This window comes from Aptenodytes forsteri, unplaced genomic scaffold (genome assembly GCF_000699145.1).
Source record: "Aptenodytes forsteri isolate BGI_AS27 unplaced genomic scaffold, ASM69914v1 Scaffold96, whole genome shotgun sequence".
Lineage (NCBI taxonomy): Eukaryota > Metazoa > Chordata > Aves > Sphenisciformes > Spheniscidae > Aptenodytes > Aptenodytes forsteri.
This window is the reverse complement of record NW_008795029.1, coordinates 659331-677798: the sequence shown is the minus strand read 5'-3', so window position 1 is coordinate 677798 and position 18468 is coordinate 659331. Positions and strand designations below refer to the sequence as shown.

At 37.3% G+C, this 18468-nt stretch overlaps 1 protein-coding gene across 1 annotated transcript in view; it reads right to left on the bottom strand.

Moving 5' to 3' along the window:
- MYO16 (myosin XVI) overlaps window positions 1–18468 on the bottom strand; it is a 322187-nt gene that overhangs the window by 118590 nt on the left and 185129 nt on the right. The window contains exons 17-20 of the mRNA XM_009276139.1: window positions 10962–11073; window positions 7641–7758; window positions 6809–6880; window positions 6070–6211 (exon numbers count right to left, since the gene is read on the bottom strand). Coding sequence (XP_009274414.1) covers window positions 6070–6211; window positions 6809–6880; window positions 7641–7758; window positions 10962–11073 — 444 coding nt within the window. The remainder of the gene's footprint in view (window positions 1–6069; window positions 6212–6808; window positions 6881–7640; window positions 7759–10961; window positions 11074–18468) is intronic.

The following is an 18468-nucleotide window of genomic DNA, read 5'->3' as shown; positions in this document are numbered from 1 at the left end:
ATTTTTGTGATTTACAGAACAGCATTTTGACTGATAATATTTTACAATGTCTCCAGTTTTGCCTTTTTCCTCAGAATAACATCTCTGTAAAGATGTTCTTACAGACTAGAAATACCTTTTGATCTTGTACACTTAACAACTGCATTATAAAGAAACCACATAAAAATTCTTGGCAACTCCTAAAAACAATACACATACACCAGACATCCTGTCTGATGATCTACTGTCTTGGCAGACATCTTGCCATTCATCAAGAGATGCTCTTGACCCGTTTGCCATTCCTGGCAAGGTGAACAGAATTCCCTTTGCAATACTTCTGACCCAATGCTTCAGACAAACCTACAGGAAGTTATTTGAGCACTCTTTTTTCATCCCAGATGGTTTTCAGCTCCGAAATCCATAGGGTTCATTCTCATTGTCATTTTTCGTAAGCTGCCTACATAACGCAGTGAGGTGAATCTCTTCAGGCAGGATGATCTAACGTGCCTTTTCATCTGCCCCAGATATAACGTTTCTTGTTCTTCCTCCAACTTCTGCAAGTAACCAGGAAGGAAGCCAGTAGGCTTATGTCTGGTCTGGATAAACTAGAAGTGATACTGATTAATGAGGAAATAATTCTAGGGTTAGATGAAGTATATAACCTAGCCTTCAAATGAGGACCCTCAGAATCCTACGTAAGACTCCCTCAGTTCTCCCAGGGGGACAGATTACACCCGTTGTCATAAATACGGTTCTTGAAGGGAGCAGGCTGAATACTCCCAGTTGGATATGTTCTTCATCTCAAACAATTACTAAAACAAACTAGTTTCTGAGACTTTTAAGAGAGATTTTTCTGAGATTTTTTTAAGATTCTGTCATTTTTGCTGAGACTTGGTGTCATTGTCACACCTCTCAGTCATCTTGCTCAACAACTGCTATTTTTCTTTTAATATTACCTTACCCAGGTGTGAGTGGTACAGATAGAGACAGTGGTTGGACGCAGCAGAAAGAAACACTGGCTCCTTATCTGACAAACATTTCTTTGACTGACTTGACAGGTATGGCAGGAAGGGAGAAATATTTTTCCTAATAGACTCAAGATCTGTAGCCCTCTCATCAGTAGCACATACTCTTCCCCAGTTCTTTAAAGCAAAATTTGTTCTATGCTTTAAAAAATGGCGTTCTCTTGTTTAATGAAACACTGGAAATGATCCAGACTGAAGCAGATCTCAAAATATGATATTATGCACCATATTGTATTAGACGCTTTGTATTGTTTGTCTGTTTTAAAGATTTCCCTACCTCCACATATAGAGACAATTCTCATTATGCTGTGGGTTCATGTTCTGAACAGGAACTCTCTTTCTGTCCTTCCTGCATTCCCAGCATCCTTCTACTAGGTTCAATAATAGATAAATAAACATTTTAGTTTATGCTCTGATTTTTTTCTTAAGCTGGGAAGATTTCTGTTTCAGAATACCCCATTCTATAAATCAGATAATGTGTATTAAGAAGTTTGTAAATGAGACTCCTGAGACCTTTCCTTTGCCCAAATAAGTGTTGCCACTGCCACTCTCTGGCAATATTTGAATTTCGCTGGGAATAAGATTACACAGTCAGAATACACAAGCTTTCAGAAAATACCTATTTAGAAATATTCTATATGCTCTATTTGAAACAGAAAACTTTCCTATGGCTGACCTGGTGATACAGACGGGGGTATAATTGAATGCTAGCTTTCTTTGCTTGTCTAATACAGCAAGCGTATTGGCATTAGCCCCATCTTCAGGCCACATAAGAGAGAAACTCTTTGCTAACTAGCTAATAAAACATCATGCTTTCTACTTACTAGCAGGCAGGGAAGACAATATCAAGATTTTCTCAAGCATATATACCTCATTAGCTTGCTTTTCATCAGAAGAGAAAAACAATGTTTCACAAGAGTTCACAGACACTCTTAAATCCCCATAAATGTAAAGTCCCATTGCAAAATGAGTCAGGAGTTCTTAAAACATCATCTGAAGACATTTTATTACTAATATTTGGATCACTAGATCCAACTTTGCCAATGTGCAACCAGGTACCTTGAAATGCCACATTTAGGCAACCGTGAATGCTCTAGTCTCTTTTATCTACAAAACTGAAAATCAGCATACTCATTGGAATGGAAGTAAAACAGTAGTAAACTTTGAGAGTTAAGAGTCTTGGGAGTCCACCTACTGATTTTTTTCTTAAGCTGGGAAGATTTCTGTTTCAGAATACCCCATTCTATAAATCAGATAATGTGTATTAAGAAGTTTGTAAATGAGACTCCTGAGACCTTTCCTTTGCCCAAATAAGTGTTGCCACTGCCACTCTCTGGCAATATTTGAATTTCGCTGGGAATAAGATTACACAGTCAGAATACACAAGCTTTCAGAAAATACCTATTTAGAAATATTCTATATGCTCTATTTGAAACAGAAAACTTTCCTATGGCTGACCTGGTGATACAGACGGGGGTATAATTGAATGCTAGCTTTCTTTGCTTGTCTAATACAGCAAGCGTATTGGCATTAGCCCCATCTTCAGGCCACATAAGAGAGAAACTCTTTGCTAACTAGCTAATAAAACATCATGCTTTCTACTTACTAGCAGGCAGGGAAGACAATATCAAGATTTTCTCAAGCATATATACCTCATTAGCTTGCTTTTCATCAGAAGAGAAAAACAATGTTTCACAAGAGTTCACAGACACTCTTAAATCCCCATAAATGTAAAGTCCCATTGCAAAATGAGTCAGGAGTTCTTAAAACATCATCTGAAGACATTTTATTACTAATATTTGGATCACTAGATCCAACTTTGCCAATGTGCAACCAGGTACCTTGAAATGCCACATTTAGGCAACCGTGAATGCTCTAGTCTCTTTTATCTACAAAACTGAAAATCAGCATACTCATTGGAATGGAAGTAAAACAGTAGTAAACTTTGAGAGTTAAGAGTCTTGGGAAGAAGTCCACCTAGACAATTTTTACAATAATAAAATCAGTAGAATAGGAAATCATTAAATAAATGAACAAATATAAATATTAATAATTTTTAAAAAATAATTATACGCACCTGTGAGAAATTTTAATAGCTTTCCTCTAATCCCATTCTAGAGTCCAATTACAGAAAAACAGTTTCTCCCCAGTGAATTTCTTTGAAACAATATCAAGATGAATAAAGTAATAAACCTCAAAGGTACCTTGCAACCAGTTCAAACTAGCATCCATGGTTATAATTTAGTTCTAACTAGACAAAATCATAAGTAACTTTTTATGAAGGAGAACAACATTTCTGAAGGTGTATTATCTCACTTAACACTGTCATTAAAACTCTTGCTTTATATTTAGTGGATAGTATCATAAAGTAATGAATTTGCTGGATTCTGGCAACACTTTTATCCTCTAAACTTAATACTCTAGAACTTGGTCTTTGCAGCTTTTCATAGAATCGTCTCCTCTTCCCTTAGATCTAATGGCAATCATCACTTTTACCTTTGCCTGAAACCAGCCACAAGCTATTTCATGGTAAATACAAATCAATATTAATGACCAAGATTGAGTAGCTTCACCATAGAAGTTAAACCCAGGTAACTAGTTTCCTCAAAAATGCCAAGATCAAATGTTTCTCTTAGAGTTACTAAGCCAATAAATCTAGTTTTACTGCTTCATAAATTTTTACTGAAGTGGGATGGAAGTACAGTTAAGCTACCTCACAACAAAACAAGAGAACTGAGTAAGAAACCTTATTCCAGGTTTCTGATGAAGTTTTCATCCCATCTGGTAAGCAGTAACTGTGTAAGTTTCTGACCGGGGAATGACGTGTGGCCTGAAATGTATCAGCCTTACTTAGCCACAGTAGTTAATGTCTTTGGTGGATATTTAAGCAGAGGTTTATTAAAACTGCACCAAACTGCACCAATGCTGCTAACTGATAGAATTGCTCAGATGTATATAAAGTAAATCTGAACCACAAATCACAGATTCATGCAATGCATTAATCCAACTTGCATCTTAAACTGTGCTATGCCTTCATTTACTACTACAGGTTATACAATATGATTAGTCTGGACCAAAAAAAAGATGGGGGTAGGGGAGATATGTTCTTATCTTAAGCTGGCTAACTCAAGTGAGGTTGAAATATCAATGAAGGACGGTCAACTTCATTTTCACTTAAAATAAGCTATTTAGCTTCAAGTTTGGAAAGGGACCTGAGGCTGAATTTGGCCTGCTAAAATTTAATATGTCTTGTCAGCACTGCCAATATATCCTGAGCTGGTTAGCTTCTTTTAGCCAGCCTAAATGAAAAAACCCTTTTTCAAGCATAGGTATAATATAAAACTATTGCAAATTCCTCATTCCTGCCATCAAACAGCTGTCCTGTTTTAGCTGGGACTTACAACATCACATAGTCTTCAAGTTACCACACAGGTAGAAATAGTTTCACTGAGAAGTATTTCCACAAGGTAGAAGTCACTTCAAGCACATATGATTGCACTAAAAGGAGACTACAAGGTAAACAATATACAAACAGCTTTGACTTTCATTATTTGAAGATCCTATGATACCTAGAAATTATAGGTTTACATTACTGAACAACAGAGATAAACAACACCCTATTCTGAAAGATTGCGAGACATCAAATTTCAAAATTGCAAAATTACACATTGAAAAATTATTTCAAATAATTTTAATAGATTTTTAATATACTGATTCTAGATTTCTTCCTCAACGACCACTACAAATGAGCTCACTGTAATTAGGAATACCTGAGCTGGATTGTTGTCTGTCACAGACATGCACTGAGCTAAGCCCATGTTCCATAAGTCCCAGGAATGAATGGGGAAGATTTGAATGTGACCACATGCCACTGTCCATCCTTGTTATAAACACAGTATTTCAAATTAGGACATTGGAAAGTTGCTCTAGCTTGGTTGTCCAGGTGCCTGCAATTGTAAGGGGCTGGACAATCAGAAACAGACAAGTAAAACCATTCTGTGTTACTGGCAAAACTTCCTTTTGCCTCCAGCAGGAAGCTAGGCACTCTGGTGGTATATATAACGACGGAAAGCTTTTATGCGCAGAAAGCTCTGAGTTACTCAGGCATGGTAGCTTTTTCTGTCAGCTAAGCCTATAGAAAAGAAATGTGATTTATTACTAATTGGTCTACAAATAGGATAGGAATAAAAAAAAGATTATGAAGTCTTCAAACTCTTAACAACTCTAAAAAAGGGCACTTGATAAATATTTATCCTGTGAAGCCAACGCAGATATGATACAAGGAAAAAATACTTATTCTTTTTTGGAAGTTCCACATCTGTCTTTTGTGGATTTCCATTTACTAGTAATGCCAAGACATCTTGTACTTGGTGGTTGTAAGAAAGCTCATCTGAGCATGTGAGATGTTGAACCTTGGTTAAGTCACATGCATATGATCATCTAATTAGGTCTACTGTCTTAGTTTGCTACTTTGATTCTACTGAGACTTCTTTTGTTTATTGGGTTTTTTTTTTGTTTCTTGACTGCACCACTGACACACATTAATTAGCATTCATTTTTTCTAAGAAGCCACACTGGGTAGCAACAGCATTGAATTTAGCAGATGATAACCTAGAAACATCCAGAACATTCTTAGAACATTTAGTTCAGTGAAGTTTAAACATTCATTTGAAGGCCTTTGAACAAAATTCTTTTTTTAATACCCTGTGGTAAGGTCATAGTTTTGGGGAGAAAGAACAAGAATATTCTGCACTAAAAAAACACCAAGCAGCTTTTTGCTTGTTGAAAGACTTAGCTCATTCTGTACTGTCAACTCTTAAAAGGCTACTAATTCTAACCACCAATCTAGACTACTGCATAAAGTACCACATCCCCCTACACAAGCAAATAAATAAACAAATATGTTACCAGGGAAGCAATTTGAAGGAATGGCCAGTGATTTAAAGATCCAAGCATCGCTGTCATGCTATCATAAAATGCTTTAAATGATGGAATTATGTTTCTTTTATGGATCTGGATTTGAACAGATAATGGCACACCTAATAGTTTGTAATGACACTCCTACCTGCCAGTCTCATCTTGATTTTGAAGGTAGCAGTTGATTGTGTTGACTAAAAAGCTAAATAAACGACCATACAGAGATTTTGCCAAGAGATCCCGGTAAAATTCTGCAATCTCTGTAGTGTGCCTCCGTACAATCATGTCTCCTAAGAGAGAAAGCAGAAAATGGAGATGAAAGCATGCTGTAAAGTTCGCCTTAAGTAATTTTAGTTACAATAAGTCCTTCCACCCTTTTTAATTCTGCTTTGCCAACCATATACATGGTGTTAGTTTTTTCCTGAAGCCTTCAGTAAAAGATGAGAAGACTGTCAACACTCACAAGATCTTCAGTTTAGAAACATGTACTTTTTTCAATAGAAAAGGGTATGTGTACCACAGAGAACCCGCATTTTACTGAAAAGAACTTTTCAAAACTTTTTTATTTCCCCAGGACACTCCTGTTGACTTTATTTCTTAGTATTAATATCTAATCTGTTATCCTGACACACTTTTGTAAGATTAATCAAATTAGGAGTCCATCAGCGTCAGTCTGCAAAACGGCTTTGCTCCATTTACAAAGACATTTCTAATTCAGTGGCCCAGTCTGACTTATTGCGTGGCAGATAATCCTACATATTCTTCAGAGAGAAAATTTACAAGACCATACAAGAAATAAGAAACAAAAACTTTTAAAATTCTCAAATCAGAAGGATCAAAATGCCACCAGGTCTGATCTATGAGAATGTAAGCTTGGAAAAGATTACCTTTAAAATACTGAACATCAGTTGTTAAGGCTGAAGCAAGCTCATCTGGTGAAACCTGCAGCATCCCTGCCACTGAAACGAAAAGAGAATTTAAAGAAAGCCTGATTTGTGCTCTACTGCATATTTTATTTTTACACCAGATTTTCTTATGTAGATGCTATTTTTTAATAGTGAAAGAACCCACACATTAAAGAAAAGAGTGCTGTCACAGGAGTAATCAAAATTAATGAACATACAAAGTCGGATTACTATAATCAGCACTTTGTGAAGTTTGAACGTATCTGTATATTACATTACAGCTTCCTTTCCTCTTTAAAGATTACTCAGGATTTTCCCCAGGGCTTGGCAGACTTTCTCTCCTATTAGAGTTAAGGTATGCTACTTATTGACATTCTGTATCCATAAGCCACTTTGAGGAGATTTGTTAGTGACCAAGAGGGCAAACTTCAAAGCATGAAAACAAGAGACCCTTTTAAGACACAGATCTTTGAATGTAAGGAATTCAATTCAATGCAAATTGTTCAGCTGTTGACAAGCAGCACAAGAGTATTTTAAAAGACGACTGCCCAAAGTGCACTGTATAATTTCTTTTGGCAAATGGTAGCATTAAATATGACATTGAATTAGATAATTTGCAATACTAGTATTTTATTTCATCCCATAAAAATCTGTAGTTTATAAAACATCCAAGTCAATTGGATCCTGTCTTCCCACAGTAACTTATGAATTTTCAGAAGTAATTTTTTTTGTCTCCCTGGAACTGTGTTTCCATCTGTCGGTGGATCAGCGCAAGTGGCCTGATCGCGACGCTCCAAAGTCACGTCCTACTGACCTTGTTCCAGTAGCTGCAGGTCTGACACAAATGCTGTCTCAGCGTCTGTCAGAGCCGTAAAGCGAATGTCTCCAAGATGCAGAATTGCTGAGAGAATTACAAACAGGTTCTCCACCTCCTGCACATATTTTATGAAGAATTAAAGATAAAGAAGAGATCTGTTGGGCACACCAGTGAAAGGCTATGCTTTATAAAAATACAAATTCTATATAGTTTGTATCATTGGCATTTACTAAGTTAAAAAGTACTCATGTGTGAACTATTAACAGGAAATTTGGATTTAGAAATCAAACTGGAACCTATCTAGGACATAAAACAAGAAGATTACCTTTTTTTTCTTTTGTTTTAATATAAATCACATTAACTACTGAGTTAAGAAAGTTTTTCAGAATGTGATAAAAAATATTGAAATATCTTCAATGGATGCATTATTTCTGCAAGAAATAAACGTATCTTCTCCATAGAGATTTTCCATCAAGACAAATTCTGTATCTGGGAATAGCAAGGTTTGTTTCTTCCTCAGCCAACTGCAGTCACAAACGAAGTGTCTAGCTCTAAATTATAATAGGTTCCTGGTAGTAAAAGCTGTAGTTAAGGTCTAAAAGAAACAAAAGCAACCCTCCTTACCCACACGCTTTCTTCCCATGATTGCATCCTATGTTCTGATGCCTCTAAGGCTGTGAAACAGTTATCTTTAGGGCTAGGTTATTCCTGGCCTCATTTTTACCACAGCAAGAAGAGAACTAATGTTCTTGTTTGCTTTTTTTAAATGTTTTTAAATTCAAGCAAAAAAATGATCCATGAAATATGAACCAAAAATGCTAGGACATGGAAAACATTGTGTGTTTTTGGATGGGTTTTTAAGGTCAGTTATATAACAATGGTGCTCCTTTAAAATTATAAAACGGGAAACCTGATATCATCCAACCAAGCTTGGATGACTTTTCATCAGTTTTCAAAAGCAACAGGTCAAAAAAAAAAAGATTTTCTTCTTCTTCTTGTTCCTTTCACTAATAAATATGCCCATCATCAGAGGACATTAAAAAAAGCTTACAGTCTTTCTGGGATACAGACTACAGCACCTCTGATGCTGTTTAAGCAAGTCGGATTCTCTAGACTATGTCTTAAGAGAAGAACTTCAAGCTCTTACTGTATGAGATAGATGTAAATAGGGCAACAGTATATTTTTCTGTTACACAGTACCAAAGCTGAAGATTAAAAAAAGCAATATATACAGGCGAAGTCTGAATAAGGTAGCTCTTAAAAGAGAAGAACTGTCATACTAATATGGCATTTAAGCTAGGGTGCTACACCCTGCTTCTTGGGAAGGCCTCTCAGGCAAGATGGAATGGCACTCTAGTACACCATACTTCCTGCTTGTTTGTTAGCTTGTTCAGAACTGGTTTGGGGACGACTGCACAGCACTGAATCGCGGCAAGCTGTTTATTCAGGTGATTTTGGTAGGGCCTTGGGTTTAGTTCACGTTCCAGATTCTCAAACACTTTCTCTTTGTGCTCTAAAATGCATGTTCCCTCAACTTTAAAACAATTTTTTAATAAACGTTAACGTACATTGCAAGATACCATTAAAGACTGCTAAGGAATGTTTATATAGTTCTTCAAAAAGATAATCTATCATTCAATGTGGCTAGATGGTCAAGGAATAATACATACAGACCTTTCCATGTACCTCAGAAGTAATGGGTAGACATTTTAGGAGATGTGTTTTATCTACATATTCCCCTCTAGCCTCCAGCACAGGAGATCAGCCTGCAGGACTCTGGAGCCCCACAGATTTCTAGCCTCCTAAATGATTATTCTAACGCTGCCCTGGATATAGAGGAGCCTTGAAGATGGTTTACGCTTTTCTGAGAGGCAACTTACTTCCTTTCAAGAACTCTGAGCAAAGTGAAGCTGAAGTGCTGGATCCAAAAGAATATGTATTTTTCTACATCAAGTGTTCTCAGACTGTTTCTGCAGGCTTCTAAAATGTGATTCATTACACATTCAACTATTTATTTATGGGCTGAACCCCTTCCTCAACAGAACAAAAAGGTTAATAGAGAGATCCACCCATCCGTGAACGCTGGGCTAAATGCAGAACTGCCTGGAACTTTTGCTGCTGAAGTCTACAGGTGCAGAGCTTGAGTCATTAAGAGTAAGGAATAATTCTGTCAAATACAGCCATATGTGTTCAATTTTGTACATGGCCACATGAATATTCATGAAAAAAACCCCACTCTTTATATTGAAAGGTGGCATAGGTTACCAAAGAACATTTGTTACTACCTTAACTAGAGAATGCCAAACAACTACGTGATGTACCATCACCACAGAAGTGTAGCTCACACCTAGATAACAGCTTCAGCAGATTCACAATTTTTTTTGCTGATAGCCCTTGATCCCTTTTTATTACAACTGTTGCCCATCTGTCATCTCTTATGATAACCTAGCATACTGTCACATTATCTTTTCCTCTGCTTTTTTCTTATGACACTAAATATCATGTAGGGGTAAAGAAGTTTTTACCTCCTTCTAGAACTACTGTTGCTTATGCATTTGTTTTGCAGAAGTGTCCCAGCTACAGTGTGCTAGGTAGCATATACATATGTAAGAAATATGGAGTTTGTTAAATATTCTAGTATCCTGAAGGGCATTACACAGCTTACGTGAGTTCTTATACTCAGCCCTCCATTTCTCCTGAATCCCCTCAAACCTCTGTCCTCCAGAACCTCTTCTTGATTAATTTTCCAAATTATCTTCTTCGTTAGCTTTATAGGATTAAAGACAAACACGAGACCTATCTTCTTGTTGCTTTTTTGGGGTTAAGTCAGCTCTTTCAAGTTACCCAGCTCTAATTTTGTTTGACTAAATATGTATTTACTTTTTTTCAGGTGCTGCTAGCAAAGGCATTTGGAATGTGTGTTTCACAAAATTAAAAGGGACAGGGAGATAATCAAGAAGAGGAAAAAATTCCTCTGGGTTTTATGAGGTTTCTGTCATATGGGATTTGATTGTTTCTTTTTATCTATATAATTTAATTGTTCAGAGTATTATACCTTGAAGCTGTTTTGTGAATCTTTAAGAATGAAAAAGATTTACATTGTTGGTGCCATGTCTAATTAAAAGTGATTACAGTAATTTCCCTGGAGTGAACTAGTACTGTATATTGTTTCAAGGTCTTAACCAACAGAAAAAAAGAAATACAGAAAGGCACTTCTTTTCCCCACAAAAGGTTATCAGTGAGAGTTCCTTATGGCCTGCTTTTAACTAAGTAATATGGTGATTTTAGCCACAAATAACATAAGCTTGTGTAACTTACCAGGCTATTGAATCCCATAGCACCTAGAGCTTGTTTTAGTACGGCTAATTTCTCCCTGTTTTGAGGGTTGGCTGTTAACATCGTCTCTTCCAGTACAGTCTGGCTTAGATACCTGCACAGAGGAAAAACAGCATATATAGTATTTACAAGGCTGGTGCACAATCAAACTTTTGAGGTTGAAAGCCAGCTTCGCCCTTCTAACCAGAAGTTTATTACAGAGTTTTCTCAGCCTTTGGAGGGAACAGTAGCAGTGACAGAATGCTCTGTATTTCTTTCCATAAGCATTTGCTTAAGGCTACCTCCCACCAACTTTAGCCCTACATGTAAGCTAAAACTTCAGATTTAATTTATACCACTGAGAGTTTTGCCATTCCTGCACTACCAGAGATTCCCCTTCAGAAGGAAGATGTGAGGAGATCCTCTGATAACTCTGACTGCTTTAAATTCCCCTCCTGCTGGCTAGAGAATAGATCAGCTCTTTTCTGCCTGATCCCATGATGATCGTTCGCTCCCTTAGCAGCTGAATGGGTGACAGGTATACTCTTAGAACAAAGTAGTAACTAAGTACATAGAGCAGTAAGTGTACAGCCCTTAAGCTGTACTACTTTGCACACTGTGAAGCAAAAGGACATTTTACAAACCTTCCCAAAAATAATGATTAGAAGAGAGAAAGAGAGACACCTAGTGCAGCAGCTAACTCAGGAAAGAAAAAATAGAACCAACATGAAGAGTAGTAACACAAAACAGAATAATCAGAAACTATAGTACAACGGACTATTGAAAAGAACAGCAATCTAACCTCTACAACAATGAATTTTGACGCTCTCAATATATGTCTATGGGCCAGATTTTTAAAAGTATTCAGGTATCTTCATACAGGTGAAATCACTAGGAATGAGGTATCTGAATATCTTATGGGATCTGATTTTTAATTACATCATGCTGAGAATGTAAAAAGATGTTTTCTTTTATCATTATCATTAAAATACACATCATCACACAATCTACAATCTTCACAAACGTCACTTACATCAACAAAAGAATTCCCCACACCTAAATCAAAATAATATCATCACAACACCAACAAAGGTGGACAATTTACACACACTCCAGCCCTCATCCCTTCACCACAATTACAACAACCGAAATTCCCCACAATTATTCTGCTCTCTAATAATGTTCAGTCCATGATCTGTCACATAAAGATGGGAAACAATACTGGTTTAATTTCTGGCAATTCTTGTTCACAATCCTATTCTGATTGCACTATAGAGGAGACACGGTTTCAAAGTAAAACTCCCATTACCACAGAAAGTCTGGCAACGCTCTAGTAAGGGTGGTAGCTCTTGTAAGGGTGGCCTTTTATGTGAATATGTGTAGCTTTTAGAAACACGTGCACTTTTCTAACTGATAATGAGGTTTATGAGGTATACGCGGTGAAATGCAGAGCGCATTTTTAGTGGATTGATACCAGATTTACCAGTGTGGATTACCCTTGGTGTAAGTTACCCCAGCAGGTGAGCACTGGAAGAACAATGGGGAAAAAAACATGTGCCTGGGTGCATAAGCACTTTTTCCACCCACAGGAGAACCCAGTCAGCAGATATATCAAGCACAAACAAGCCTCAAATCACAGTGGCTAAAGCCGGTGAATTAACACAACCTTTGATAACGTGGGTCTGCCCCCCCCCCCCGCCAGTGCTCTGCACCGTTTCCTTGAGGTTACTAAAAACATTAATTTTGTCCAAATCAGGTAGAAACAAATGCTAGCACAGCTGTCAAATTAGCTAGAGCAGATCACACAAAGTATATGCCAGATTTATGTTTTTTTCTGGGGTTTTTTACATTGCCTGTATGTTTCAAAAGGAGGCTAGAATACATCTGATACTGAATCTGGCATAGAACCTACTGGTATAAAGGTTAATCCAGCACATTTTCCACTGTCCCGAACTGCTGTGCGAGTTCAGTGTTGTGCATCATGTGTCGGTGGCATTTTTGGTCCATAATTAGGAGATTTACAGCAGCATCTACTCTGCTGTCAAAATATCCTATTGTTGAACGGCTGGAGGAGTTGGAAGCTTATGGCGATTTCTGCAAAAAAGCCTCCTCACTGGTGTTCTCCCTGAATAACTCTTCGTCTCTCTCTCTGGGTACTGAGCAGGGAATACTCTTTCCTGTCCTGTGAAGGGAATATCATATACTTCTCTTATTTAAGCAACCCCATTTAATTAGCTCTTTTTAGCATAGTTAAAGTGCTAGTGGGTATCATCCTAACAAAAAGGTGTGTGAACACTAGCAACACAGGTAGTGGCATAGCAAAGTGACCCAGAACGCTCATTCCCTTGGAGGAAAGAGCTGAGCTGTGATATGAACCAACACGCGGCAGTTCTTGCCTTCAGCGCAAGCACTTCTTGCTGATACAGCAGGGGGCAAACTGGGTACCTGCCAACCCAGATGCCTGTGGCTCCAACAACCCATCCATAAACTGCAGCATCTGCTGGGACATGCCTTTTGGAAGAGAATCTGACTTTCCCAGTATAAATCTCCTGAAGATTTAATCAGCAGATGTGCTGGTGCCCTTGGAGAGGGCTACAGTTGGACATTTTCTAAGGGGCGCTTGAATTTAGAATCGGTTTCCCCAGTCTGAAAGCAATTAAATTCTTTTATAAGATGTCATGAGGCCCACTCATTTTCCAAACTATTTAAGGACTAATGAAATATGAAAATTGTTTTGAACATATGCACATTGAACTGTTATATGTTTATAATATAAAGTATATGCATATTAAGGATGGATTAATTGTAGAGACTACTTGGAACTGTTGATGTATATCATACAACTCCCCCAAAATGTAGAAAATATACAGTGTAGCAGAGCGGGGCTGCAATATATACTAGCTGTACAAGGAATCACGTTCTTCTGATTATTAAGTTCATTCTACCTCAGAAACATAGTGACATTTAGATAGAAATATAAACAAATTTTTTTGCTTGTAAAACAGTTCCCTGGCATATCCTTCTTCCCACCTTAAAGGCCCTGAGGATGAAAAGGGCTTGAGACACCCTTTGTATTAATATTACTACTATCACCTATTTATGCCTAAGAACCAGAGTCCAGAACCAATTTTAAATTGTCGCCTCTCCTACAAAAATAAGAAAAGGGGAAAGAGATGTGTCGCAGTGCAAAAGTCCTAATAATAATGAAACATTCTTTCATTGCAGATACATCATTATTCTATAAAATGTAAACATTTTTTCAATATGTATAGCTTTCCTCATTTTTGTCTTTTGACATTCAAGTGGCCTGGATAGAATTGCGTTGCTAGTGATGAAGAGGGATTAAACTGATTAAAATTTCCATTGTGAACCTACCATGGAGCTTTAGTTATTATTTTTACTTAGATTTTTGTTATTGCAAAGTATAGTGTTATAGCCATGATAATTATGAAAACCTATGCTGTTACTAGAGTTCCTATATGAACTACTGTATGTTCCTATAAGTTTCTAACAGTGCAGTTTGTGTTCAAATGCAAACCAGACATGGTGACTCCTGAATTCTTTGTTGCTGAAAATTTTAGTAAAAGAGGTACTACTGCTATACAAGCCAGAGGTGATGTTCCATAATATCCGATGCCTGCAGGCTGCGCACCAGTTGCGGACTTATCATAGTTTTATTAGCCTTACGTGCATAGCTCTGCGTGCAAATTAATTCTGCAAATGCACATTCACATTAGCTTACTGTAGCTTTAGAAAAAGATTCTCAGATTTTGGCTCAAGTTGAGCCTTTTAGTTGAAGGTAGCTGCTCAGACAAATGATATTTGTATCTCTAGTAAAAGTGATGAACCAAACAGTGTATGCTGTTCTAATAATTAACTCCTTTCTACTGACTATCTAACCACTTGTTTAAATGCTACCATGTCGACATTTGCATCGGACTAGTACTCTCGACAGACAGCTTATCAGCATACAAAAAAGTTTTAAGGACATGTGATCAGTGACTGTTTCTTTCAAAAAAGAAGAAACTTACTGATCCACAAAACAGGGTTCTTTTAAGATGATAAACTAATCAAAAATTGTAGTAGAGTATAGTCACTTTGAGTAAAACATAATGCTGCATTAGACAGACAATTTCTTGAAAAATGTAAAAGAGACTATCTACATAGTTTTTTCTTTCTGATTTTTCTTCCAACAGTTCTAATTTGCAGCATTGTAGCATTCTCATCTATTCTAGTCTCTCAAAGGAAAAAAAAAAAGACTATTTAGAAGAAAAAAATCAATGGTGATAATTTTTCAGTATATTGCTTATCATAGTATACAATTTTTCAACCATCATTCGAATGACACAATAGGTCAAATTTTCAGATAGGGGTGTGACTGGTGTGCCCAAGAATATAAAAAAAATACTTACTATGTGTGCTGGTTTTGGCTGGGGTAGAGTTCATTTTCTTCATAGTAGCTAGTATGGGGCTGTGTTTTGGACTTGTGCTGAAAACAGTGTTGATAACACAGGGATGTTTTAGCTATGGCTGAGCAGTGCTTACACAGAGTCAAGGCCTTTTCTGCTTCTCACCCCACCCCACCAGCGAGTAGGCTGGGGGTGTATGAGAAGTTACGCATGATGGAGCCCTGCTTTCCTGGAGATGGCTGAACACCTGCCTGCCCATGGGAAGTAGTGAATGGATTCCTTCTTTTGCTTTGCCTGCGTGCGTGGCTTTTGCTTTACTTATTAAACTGTCTTTATCTCAACCCATGAGTTTTCTCAGTTTTACTCTTCTGACTCTCTCCCCCATCCCACCAGGGGGAGTGAGCAAGCGGCTGTGTGGTGCTTAGTTGCTGGCTGGAGTTAAACCACGACACTATGACATTACGTTCTTTATGTATTAACTGCCCATATAAGTCAACAATTACCTTACCTGTTTACCTTATCATTCTCATTATAATTGTTACATATAATCATAATTTGTATCATCCAACTTATACTTGCAGTAAAGTTTGTAATTTCATACACACATCTCAAATATGAAGAAGAAATACATGGGAACAAATGTCAGCCTACCAATACTGAGTTTTTGTGACATATGCATATTTCAAAACTTCTTACATAACGCTACTGGTTAAAAACTTACTTTAAAGTAATATTGTCTGCTTAGATGATTGAGCAAATAACAAGGAGCTAAGACTAAAAAGAAAAGTTTTGACTATCAGTTTGCTGCTCTGCCAAAAACTCAGCAAAGCAATATTTGATTTGGATTGAATTTGAGTTCATTTATCTTCTTTTGAACTGCAACCCAATAACATTTAGCATCAAATTAAATAATCTCCCTTATTCAACATAAACAAAACATGTCATTTCATTTCCTTACAAGAAAAGCAAAGGAAATAAAAAGTAGGACTCATAAAATTATTACAGAAGGTGAAAGTGTTTTTTTACTCTGTCTTTCCTATTAGAACTGTGAAGTTTTTATAAAATCTGTGAAGAGGTAAAAATAAAAGTAAAAAAATTCCAAATTTGATAATGAGGCGATTTATTTAGGAAGAAGGTACCTCTTTTCTGGTTACTGTCTCATAGTCAGCATGACCCACAGAAAAGATCTGGAGCTTCCCCACTCGGTGTGTCAGGCAGTCCATTTCAAAGTGATTTCAAAGCATCTAGAGCATGAGGGGATATTAAACCCTCATGTTTCATGTCCAAGGTAAGTGCTGCAACTTCCCAGTTAGCTCATGCTGAGGCAGAAAAGCTTAGCACAGTCCACTCAGGAAGTTTCACCTTCTTTCAGTGGGAAGCTCAAGACCACCACAAGTTTTTCTTGGTATTTTGAAGCATAGTCAAAGCAAAGCCAGAAAACAATCACCTTTTGGCCCTGGATTTACTCCCCAGTCTTGAAATATGGCTCACCCTTTGATCACAATTCAATGTATCTATGAACTTCCTGGCTATAGTCATCAAAGCCTACAGACTGTGGTTATCAGCGTTTCAAGGGAGATCTGAGCTTTTGATGTACGTCACATAGGGAACTTTTCTGATCTCTAGAAAATAAAGGTTGACAAATAAATGGTATTTTGCACTAATCAACTCTTTAGACAACTACAATCATAAAGTACTTCAAGCTGTATTGTTTGTAGTTGTTAAATGCAAAAAGAAGACTTGGTACGCAACGCTGACCACACAGATCCCAAGGCTTGTCACGGGGACCCTGTAGTAGCAAGCCTTCCTAAGGATTGTTATAAACTTTGATATTTCACTAACAGAGTAAATAAGGCATTATGAAAACACTATCCCAACACCTAGCCACTTTGCACTTGTAAAATCTGACACTTGAAAAGTTCGAGTATTCTATAAGAACAGCCACTTTATGCCACGTACCTATATATATTATTGCTGTTTATCGTACAGAAATATCTGGTTCATTACAGTGGTTCAACTCATATCTGCAGGTGAAGCTGTCTGAAAGAGATTAGTAGGTTGCGTCCACTTCATCAGAAATTCCCTTTTGTCAGGACAGTTAAAGTTGGGTTCCAATTAGAGGAGAAGAGGAAGCGTGGTTTTGCCAGATGGACCCTTCTTTTCAGAGGGCTTTCCCGAAGTAAATACTTTCTGTCATGAATAATTAAGAGCATTTTTGGCAGGATTATATCATTAAGTGGTTCTAAGTCACTACAAAAATTTAGGATAAAGCCCTATGATGAAAGAAAAGGGACTTTTTTTTTTTACGTTAGCATCTAGCTGCTTGCTACTTGACTCCTTTCCTGATAGAGGATGAGTGCTGACACATCTGCATTTTGTTGTAAAGCTTTCTGAGCTATAGGAGGCTTGATATAAGGGAAACATAATACAAAATTAGTAGTTAGTCTTGAACTTTATTATAGCTGATAACTCAGTGCAATAAATGTTGCTTGTGGTAATAAGGATTTCACTGATCACAGTTAACCTCTTCAGTAAAAAAGCTCTGGTTATAGGCAAAAAGCCTCATTTTCTGATTGCTTATACTCAGAACAATTTACCCATTTGAGGTCTTAGAGTATTCTAAAGCTTCTGGGCTATGCTCAGACTACAAACAGAGGACATATCTTTAATACAAAAAGAAAAACACAGAAGCAAGGGGCTGAATAAGGTTATTTATGCTAGTTTATTGGTCAGAGAAAGTGTCAGAGACCAGATGAAAGCACATTTTGTCAAGGAATTAAGCCAAGCATGAATGAGTACTATAAAGATACAATTCAACTAAGAACAATTATAAAATAAGACAAAGGGATAACTGAGTGTACAGATTCAGGACAGGTGTCCCAGTTTCAGCTGGGATAGAGTTAATTTCCTTCCTAGTAGCTGGTACAGTGCTGTGTTTTGGATTTAGGGTGAGAACAATGTTGATAACACACCGATGTTTTAGTTGTTGCTAGGTAGTGCTTACACTCGTCAAGGACTTTTCAGCTTCCCGTGCTCTACCAACTGAGGAGGCTGGAGGGGCACAAGAAGCTGGGAAGGGGCACAGCCAGGACAGCTGACCC